The sequence below is a fragment of the Triticum dicoccoides genome, chromosome 3B, assembly GCF_002162155.2.
Source record: "Triticum dicoccoides isolate Atlit2015 ecotype Zavitan chromosome 3B, WEW_v2.0, whole genome shotgun sequence".
In the NCBI taxonomy this organism is placed as follows: Eukaryota; Viridiplantae; Streptophyta; class Magnoliopsida; order Poales; family Poaceae; genus Triticum; species Triticum dicoccoides.
This window is the reverse complement of record NC_041385.1, coordinates 454,890,017-454,900,154: the sequence shown is the minus strand read 5'-3', so window position 1 is coordinate 454,900,154 and position 10,138 is coordinate 454,890,017. Positions and strand designations below refer to the sequence as shown.

The 10,138-nt window shown below is 45.4% G+C and overlaps 1 protein-coding gene across 1 annotated transcript; it reads right to left on the bottom strand.

The window, feature by feature from the left end:
- Window positions 1–2,915: 2,915 nt before the first annotated feature.
- Window positions 2,916–8,862, bottom strand: LOC119276494 (peroxidase 19-like). Its single transcript, XM_037557560.1, has 3 exons — window positions 8,411–8,862; window positions 8,135–8,338; window positions 2,916–3,819 (listed from the first exon to the last, which is right to left on the bottom strand). The coding sequence occupies exons 1-3, from the start codon at window positions 8,702–8,704 to the stop codon at window positions 3,241–3,243; spliced, it is 1,077 nt and encodes a 358-aa protein (XP_037413457.1). The 5' UTR covers window positions 8,705–8,862; the 3' UTR covers window positions 2,916–3,240.
- Between the last annotated feature and the right edge of the window lie 1,276 nt (window positions 8,863–10,138).

Genomic DNA, 10,138 nt, shown 5'->3' with positions numbered 1-10,138 from the left:
GACATATATCAAGTGATCTCAAATCCAATATTCAATCCAACATAACGAAACCTCAAAGTGCAAGACTCAATTCATCACAACAAGATAGAGAGGGAAGAACACCATATGATCCGACTATATTAATAAAGTCCATGGTTACATTAAGATCGTGCCAAATCAAGAACACGAGAGATAGAGAGATCAAACACATAGCTACCAGTACATACCCCCAGCCCCGAGGGTGAACTACAGACTCATCATGGAGACCACCGGGATGATGAAGATGGCCTCTGGTGAGTATTTCCCCCTCTAGCAGGGTGCCGTAAATAGGGCTCCAGATGGGATCTCTTCGATATAGAGGCTTGCAGCGGAGGCGTGGAAGTTCTAGGTTTATTTCTTGGGTTTTCTATATTTATAGGAATTTTTTTGTGTCGGTTTCACGTTAGGGGGAATCACGAGGGAGCGACAAGCTCGGTAAGCACGCCCTAGTGAGGATCGCGCCCCTTGAGCTTGTCGTGTCCTCGTGGCTCTTCTGGTCCTTCCTTGAAGCTTTAGAGGTCTCTTTTTGTCCATAAAAGATCACCGTAATTTTTTACCTCAATCCGACAACTTTTATTTCTGCATAAAAAACAACACCATTGCAGTTCTGCTGAAAAAACGTCAGTCCGGGTTAGTTTCATTTAAATCATAGAAAGGTGTGACAAACCATATAAAATTGTTGTAAACATGGCATGAATACTTCATAATTTTAGATATGTTGGAGACGTATCAATGCGGATGTGGAGTTCGTCGAGCCGCCACTTACCACTGAGTCCTTGAAAGGATCGGTATGGTCGGCTAGAGGGGGGTGAATAGGCGACCAAGAATTTTTAACTTATCTTCCAAAGTTTAGGCTAAAAAATAGGTTGTCTAGATATGAAACTAGGTGGACAACCTATATGACAAACTCAATAACAAGTACAAGCAAGAAAATAAGCAGCACATTATAAGCTTGCACAACGAAAGTAAATGATAGAAGTAACCGCAAGTGGAGGTGGGGATGTGTTTTCCGAAGTTCCTCCATTATGGGAGGTATGTCTTTATTGGAGTGGTGTGGAGACACGATGCACCCGAAATACCACAATGGCTTATCCTACTCTCTTTACGCCCTCGCACGATGTAAGGTGTCGTGAATCCACTAGCGGTGGCCTTGAAGGCGGCAACCGAAACCTTTATAAACAAGGTTGGGGATATCTCCACAACTTAATTGGAGCCTCCCAACACCACCACAAAGTTTCACCACAATGGAATATGGCTCCGAGGTAACCTCTTCTGTCTAGGGTGTCCAAACACCAAAGGGTAACAAGATCCATAATAGAATGAGAACGGATCACATTTCCTTTGGTGGATGTGTAGATATAGGTCTCTTCCCCCAATCCTAGCAAATCAACAAATTTGGTTGGTTAGAATGAGATCAGACGAGAATAACCTTTGCACATTAATGGAGGAGAGAGCGAGGCAAAATGTAGGTGGGAGGAGGAAGTACCCCCTCATTTTATAGTCCCTCTCAAATCCAACTGTTGCAACCAAAAAACATATGTAGAAATGCCCATGGGAGCGGTACAACCACTCAAGTCCCATAGGCTAGGCCAAGACATACAAAGTGCTACGACCGCTCAAGCCAAATAGGCCTGGTCGTGGAAACCGAAGAGGCACAACCGCCCGGCTACCCAGTTGTACCGGCGATTCATGGAATAAGCGGAACAACAGCCGGCCCACCGCCCCAGTACTGCTTGGAACCCGAGAAGAATGGACCCCCAAGCGGCTGTTGGACCGGTACATAGGGCGGTGGTGCCGCTCCAAGGCTAGAGCGGTACAACCCTCGAGTACGCAGTACAACCGCTTGGGTGGGCAGTGGTTGTTCAACTCCACAAGGGAGCAGTATAGCCGCTGCCTCAGCGGTACAACCGGGTGCATATATTCAGTGCAAGTTAGATTTGAGTTCTCTCCTCGAAAACGGATGGGAGGGCTATGTAGGTGCAATACAAGATTTGTGTACATATTTGATTACACCATACCTCCCAACGCAGACCCCTCTTAATTGTACGAATTTCCTACGACCAAAGAAATAAAAACATCGGAAATGCTGCCTTTGGTCATTTCCATTCAGAGGGGTATCTAACCTGTCTTGTGCCAAATAGATATGCGTGTATAGCTCAAGCATAAGGTTAGTCGGTAAATTGCGTTGTCATAAACTCAAAAACACTTAGGGAGGGAAATGCCCTTTCAGCTCCACCTGCCAAAGGGGGCGACCCCCATCCTCCTTGAGCAGAGGGACACCCGGGAGAGCGATGAGGCGGCGATGGCGAGGTTCGCTGTGAAAAACCCGCACCTTGTGCATGCGGAGACTGAGTGGTTATGGAAGAGGGCAACAAGTGCAAGGAGGCGGAGCACAATACGGAGGACGAGGATGGCCCCTCCAATGTGATAAAGCTCGAGTCCGGCGACGAGGTTGAGCCCAGCAACGAGAGTGACGAGTCCGGTGACATTGACTAGGACAACCTGTAAGGTGTCCGTTGGAGTCGATCATAGTAATGTTTGGTGATCTAGTAGTTTGGATGTTTGTTTAATCTATGCAATGTTCGAATGTTCAAAACTTTCAATGTTCGAAGTGAACTCTGCAATGTTTGGATGCTAAAAAACAATTATTTGCATGTTTGAAGTGCCATATTTCAGGACAGTTGTTGGGGATGAACATTTTTTAGAGCGCCCTAAAAGTAATTTTGCGTGTCTCAAATTTTACTCTAAAAGTTTTCTGATACCTAAAATAGGGTTGCTGTTGGAGATGCACTAAGAAGACACATTTTCTTTCAGAGCGGGCTCGTATTTTCTTCTTCAAGTCCAGAATAGACTCATGTCACATCATTAAGAATGTCAGCAGAAACAAAAGTCAGATATCATTCACCGTAACACGTCTGCTTCTGCAATCCGATCCTACCATTATCAAACAAATAGGAGGTCACCCACTTAACAGGGAGACGTGCGTGCTTCTATAAACCGGCACGCGCGCCTGTTGAAACGCACTGTAAGGGAAACAAAACAAGACACACCTGCACATATTTCTTGCGCTAGCTAGCACAACGTCTCTACGGTTACGATGACACACACAAGAAAGAGAGGAAACGAGATCCCTTCTGAACTCTGAACAAACTCCGCGTGTAGCCGTGAACAGAAGAGATCATCAGCTCATCATCTACTATCGTTTAACGACCGGCAATCTACTTAGTACAAGTGCTGGCTACAGATTTTCCTGACCTCTCCCTTCTTGCCCTTCTTGACCCGGATGGAGCCCATCCTGTCCATGCTGGCGACGAAGGCCCGGAAGAAGCGGGCCTTGTCCGCGCCGAGCTCCTGCACGAGCGGCCTGGTCCGCGCGTCCAGGAACAGCGCCTGGTCGGAGCCCAGGACGCCCAGCCTGGCCTGCAGGTTGGCGTAGTAGGCGTGGTCGAACTGGAACGGCGTGCTCACGTCGAACGGCACCACCGCGCGGGCGCTGCCGCCGGTGTAGGGGCACGTCATGCGCAGCGCCTTCACCAGCCGCGCGTCCATGAACGGGTCCGCCCGCCGCGTGCCGCGGAAGTCGTAGAGGCGGCCCAGGAAATGGGCGCAGTGCGCGAAGCCGATGGTGTGCGCGCCGGACAGCGCCACCAGGTCGCCCGCGCCCAGGCCCTTGGCTGCGAACACGCGGAGGAGCTCGTCCACGGTGGAGTTGGCGTGGGGCAGGCTGCCGCGCACCTTGCCAGCCAGGGATACCTTGCTGTCTTTTCTCCCCTTCTTCACCTCGTAGTAGGGCCCTCCTGCCTGCACAAAATTACCACCTTCGTAAATGTTTGCCGACTATATTAGTACTCCCTCCATTCCCAATTATTTGTCTTATTAAATTTGTGGAGGCAATCTTGGTCTTGCTGATAGATACATCCGTATCTAGATAAATCAAGGACAAGTAATTTATGATGAAGATAATACTAGACATGATAAATCCTCTTCTTTTAATTTTGTTCTTTTCCAAGCTCTCCTCTTTTTTTTTTCTTTTTTTTTGAGGAAAACAACAACAAGCCCTCATGAGCTTTGTGACTTTCGCCCATGTAGCATGGACATTTTTGGTAGGCCTGACCTAAGATTAATGGGCTTCTTTATCCAATCTTAAAGTCACATCATCGGGCCTAGTAATTATGGCCTTGCTGAAACGATGCAACATTTTCTTCGAGACCTCCTAGTGGGCATTTCCTAACGGGCGCCTTAAGCGCCCGTTTCTTCTGTTGCCGCAAACGGGCGCACTCCCCCGCGCCATGCTGGGCCGGCCTGTTTTCTTCTTTTTCTTTATGTTAAAAGACTGCAGCAAAACTCTTATTTCGAAAGTGAGGGCTCGAACTCGCGATCTCTCCGTTCAAACAGCAGCGCACTAACAAACAAACCACCGTACCGATTGTGTCCATTTACCTATTTTCGTTCTTGTATTTACGTAGGCTGCGAGAATGGACATTTTGGGTAGGCCTGACCTAAGATTAATGGGCTTTTTTATCCAATCTTAAAGTCACATCCGGCCTAGTAATTATGGTCTTGCTGAAACGTTGCAACCTTTTCTTCGAGACCTCCTATTGAGCGCCTTCAACTCCACAGAAGGGAACTGGCGCCCGCAGGAGCGGCTTCATGGGCCGGCCCATGATAGGAAGGTGCAACGCGAAAAAGGACCGTTAAAAACACATCGCGGCTGGGACTCAATCTCGTGCCGTCATGTTTCCACACAAAGACGCAAACCACTACAACAGCTCACTGCTAGTGAATAACAACGCGAAATATTTAAAGAATCAAAACATAGACGCACTATTTATTGCAATTTAAACAGTAGCGTTTATATTTTCTAATTATTTGAAAACATGTTCACATATTACAGATGAACTAATAAAGTTCATGAGCATGCAGAAAAAGTTCGCATATTCAAAAAAAGGTTCATCAAATTGAAAAAGTTCATGTATTCAAAAAAGTTTATGAATTAAAAAGTTCATCGATTTTCAAACAAAGATCATCAAATTTAAAAAAAGTTCATCAATTTAAAAAACACATATGTAATTTCCCTTCGTGCAGGTTTCCTTCATTCGTTTTGAACACAAAATGTAAAACAATTTGTAAAAAAGTTCATCAATTTTGAACAGAAAATTTGAAAAGAGTTTATCAAATTTGAAAAAAAAGTTCACCGGATTTGAAAAAAGTTCATCGGATTTGAAAAAATTTCATCAGATTTGAAAAAAGTTCATCAAATTTGGAAAAGAAAGTTCGTCAGATTTGAAAAAAGTTCATCGAATATGAAAAAAAGTTCACCGCATTTGAAAAAAGTTCATCGAATTTGAAAAAAAAATCATCGAATTTGAAAAAAAATCACCGAATTTGAAAAAAGTTCATCGAAATTTGAAAAAAGGTTATCAGGTTTGAAAAAAAGTTCATCAAGTTTGAAACAAGTTCTTTCAACTCTAAAAAAGGTTCATCAATTTGCAGAAAAAAATCATGAATAAAAAAGTTTCTCAAAGTTGAAAAAGAAAGGAAAAAGGACATATATACAATAAACAGAATAAAGATCAAAAGAATAAAAACCTATTCGTAACCACTGTCACCTAAGTTGTCAGGTGGTTGTCGCGTACTGTTCTCAAGTCCCTCGACGACCTGGGATCGAAGCCTGGCTGTCGGAACCTTTTTTTTTTTGCCTTTTAGAAACAGAAAAGGAAAAAAAAATGGGCCGGCTCAATCGCGACAACGGTTTTTTTTTTAGGGGTGCGACAACGGGTGTGCGCCCGTTAGTGAAAGGCGCGGAATAGGATCTGGGCTAATCTTCTGGCCTGGCAACGCCGCGAGAGCTATGTCTCGCCCATACCGTTCCTTATAGGAATCGCCTGACGATTACGCGCCGGCCTATTAGCTGTGTCGCTCGATGCCTTCGTTCATCCGCGTCCGGTCGCTGCGTTTGATCAGTTCAGTTTGGTTTTCTCTGTTTTTTTCTTCTCTTTTTCATTTTCTGTTATTTTGTTTATGTTTCATTGTTTTTTCTGTCTGTTTTCTTTGGTTATTCTTTTTCCTTCAATGTGTTTTCGGTTTTCTTAGTTTATTCAATGGTTTTCCTTGGTTTTTCTATTTTATAATTTAGTTTTCCCTGCTTCTTTCCTGGGTTTTTGGGTTTACTTGGTTTATTCGCTCCTCCTTTTGTTTCTTTGCCTGTCTTGTTTTTTGTTTTTCGACAATGTCTACTTTTTCTTACAAGTTGTATATTTTATTATACATATCAAATACTTTTTATACATGGTTAAATAAATATGTGTTAAAAATTTAAATACATGTTGAAACATTTTCTGAATGGCAATAAATATTTCTTTGAATTATGCAATATGTTTTTACATTGTACAAACATTTTATGAAAGTTTCAAGGACAATTTTTTTTTTAACTTGTGATGATTTCTTAAAATGTGACGTACCTTTTTTTGAATGTACAAAACACTTTTTTGATTTACATGAATTTTTTTGTACATTGTATAAACTTTTTTTAATTTATTTTGTTTTGAAATTAGTGACATTTTTTAATTGCACAACCTTTTTCATACACTTTCATACATATGATTAACATTTATATGTTTTTCATTCACATTATATATTTACTATCATGACTAGAAATCAAAAAAACTCATTGTTACCTCTATCTGGATTTGTAAGGCGGGCATGGATTTTTACGTTGTTAATTTGTCTAGCATGTGCCATGTGTCAAAAGGAATATATCAATGGATTTTTTGTAGAATGGGGTTTCTGAACATATACTTTTTTTATGACATAGTACACACATTTTATTAGTCAAATTGAAGGACCGTTAATCTGCATCGGTCTTGCAAACCCAGATACAGGGATTGTGTTTTAATTTTATTGCAAAAGCTACAATTTTTGATTCAATAAAGTGAGCTCGGTTCCCCTAAGGAGCCTCTTCTCTTGTCTTGAAATTTATATAAGCTGGTCTGCCAATATATAAATTTAGATCCTCTTTTTTATTTCTTTGGGGCTTGTTTGGCTGTGCCCCCAGCTGAACCTAGTTTATTTTGTTCCGGTACCTGAACTTGTACTTTTGTGTGGTCGGATGCTTGGCGTTTGTGCTTTATAATATAAAGCGTGGGAACTCTTTTCTCTTAACAAATTGTTGCTTGAGAATACATTACTCTCGGAAAAGATGACGACCTGATGCATGCGTCCTATGATTTACTACTAGCTTTTTGTGGGTTTATGCCCTACATAGGCTGATAGGCAAGAGTGGTCCTGAAAGATGCACCCCGCATGCGAAAGAAGAGTGACCGCCCGTGCTACACAACAATGCAAAGAGCCAGCCAGGACGCTTGACTTGTGGTAGACAGGAAAAAATATAGTAAGAAGCATGGAGCAAGAACACGACACTTGACTCGCGCAGAGAAGGCGTCTACAGTGTACGGTGCCGGACAAACTAAGGCAACAGACGTCAGAAAACATCCATGTGCACCTAAATCGCCTTGCATCAAATCGCCTTGGTGTCCTGTGACAGTAAGATCCAAGAGAGTGCCGAATCTCCAAGCTAGCCGTTTAACTATCTGCCTAGCTAGATCGCCCAAACAATCTACGCGGTGGTTTCCGTGTCAGTCACTGGCTAAAAAACCTACCACAACAATTAGCTAGCAGCAGCACTAGCAACAATCTAACTGCAGCACCTACTATTTACAAATCGATAGGGCGAAACAAAAAGCAGAACCTGTCTCATTTGTTTTACCGTGCGCACCGTACGTACGTGAAAGGATAATCATAGTGCACTCGACTAAGCCGCCCTGCTCCTGAGGACGCTCGCGCGCGTCACGTGCCGCCCACCGGCGCGGCCACGGCGGCCGGGCGCGCCTTTACCCAGTCGCAGAGCAGGTCGCGCCGCTCGTTATGGTCCCTGCATGCGACGGTTGGGAGTTTTGCAACGCCGGGTACGCGATCGCGACTCTTTTTACTGTCCCAGCGTGCTCCGTGCAAACCTACTGTCCTTGCACAGTTGCTTTTGGATTTTCGCGTGAACGGAAACACCTTTTCCGAGGAAGAAGATGATGATGGCGGGAGGGGGTTTAGCATTTGTGCGTACCAGCTGCACGGCGTCTCGGGCGGCGAGGGCGAGGATGTCGGCGCAGCTGACGACGCCGGGGCACTTGCTCTCCACGGCGGCCTTGGCCATCTCCACCGTGTCGAACCCGTACTGCGGCAGGTTCCTGTTCTCCTCCATGTCCCTCTCCACCTTCTCCCCTGCCGCCTTGCCTGCCGGCGCGATCAGTATGGACGCGTCGCAGCCCTGTGACGTTCGTCACGTTTGATCAGCGTGTATGCAAATGCAATGTAGTGCGTTGGAGCTTTGCTTACGCACCTCCACGAAGCAGTCGTGGTGGAAGAGGCGGAGCACGGCGGGCCCGGTGGCCGGGTGGTCGCGGAACCGCTCGGCGGTGACGTTGGCGACGATGTGGTCGACCGCGGGGCACGTCTTGCCGTAGAAGTCCAGCGACAGCCCGTGCCGTTCCGGCGCCCGCCTGTTGTTAACCCCCGCGCTCCTGGCAGACGGCAGCGGCAGCGGCGCCTCCCGAGCGCGCATGCCTCCGAGGTACGCGACGAGGAGCAGGACAAGGCTGCGGAAGCGGATGCCTCTGGAGGAACCCATTGTCATGGAAGAAGAAGAAGAAGAAGAAGGGCAGTGGAGTGGAGATGGCCGGAAGGTAGCTAGCTTGGCTTATCTCCTAGTCTCTAGCGCTGGCGCGGCTGGCATGGTGAGGAAGAAAGGAGGGAGTTGTTTGTATTGCAGGTAATCCGGACAAACAGTGGAGAGGCCGATCGAGCCGCATGTGTTGGCTAAGTTGGACGAACGCGAGCTGTACTGCTCACCCGTGAAGAGAGAGGAGGTACGTACGTAGAACACGCAAGAGTTTTTTTATGGCTATATGGTACACAGTACACTTAGCCTGCTTAACTGTTGCTAGTATGGCTTCGTAATTCGGAGTATGTGCTTTAAGCATTCGGGCCCAACGAAGTTGGGAGCTGTGGGTGTTTGTGCTGTCTATGGGCAGTGGGCGGCGCAATGGACAGCTGTAGGAGGGGCGGGAGGGGACGTGCAGATCCCGCCCGTACCTTCCCCTGCCAAGGTCAAATCTGAAATTCGTGCGTGTCGATTCCACGGGGAGGGCACGGTGATCTTAGATCATGAAACGGATGAATAGACTGCATATCTGCATTGCATGATTAGATTGGAAATATCTCAGATTTCTGAAAACGAAGACAAAAAGATTTAAGAATTCTAGGCACTTCTTTTAGCAATCAACGGGAAAGGGTCAAAAACCAAGTTTGCATAAGAGTGTTACATCACGAGGTGTGGTAATACCACTATGATATAGCAGAGACCTTTTTATTAGGGGCCTTAAACCTAAAAATCCACAATGTAAAGTATGAGATAATGCTCTCGAGAGATTGCTACGATGTGCCTGCGTGGATGCAAGCCAGTCTTTCGTGAGCGCTAAGGTTGGGAATCGCGTCTCTCACCTAATTTGGTAAATTATCGTGGTCTACAGGCCAACCGATCACAATCGATCACCTGATTCTTGGGTGAAATTCATGCCAAGGTGTTGGCATCCACGACTTTCTTAATTCCTATTGGTGGTGGCAATTTTAATTTGAATCTGATCAGGAGTGGACAAGAACAACTCTAGCCTTAATTGGTCGCGGGTTCAGATTTTAATGATGTGATGACACCTATGGCACTTCGAAAGTGCCCAGAAGTGGGCTAGATCCACACAGACCAATAAACAGTTTTCCCGGTCCACAATGTGTTGGATTGGGTGTTCATCTCGTCGGAATGGGAAGTATTGTTCCTGTTGTGCGTCCTTGTCGCTGAAACATGCATTGACTATGATCATGTATCGCTCGTGCAGACCTTATCCGGAAACCCATGGGTTTTCTTCGAGACCTCCTGGTTTGAAGTGGAAGATTTTCATCAAGTATTGATGGATAGATAGCATGTCTGTATTGCATGATTAGATTGGAGAGATCTGAGATTTCTGAAAACAAGGACAAAAATATTTGAGATTTCTAGGAACATATAGCAATCAAC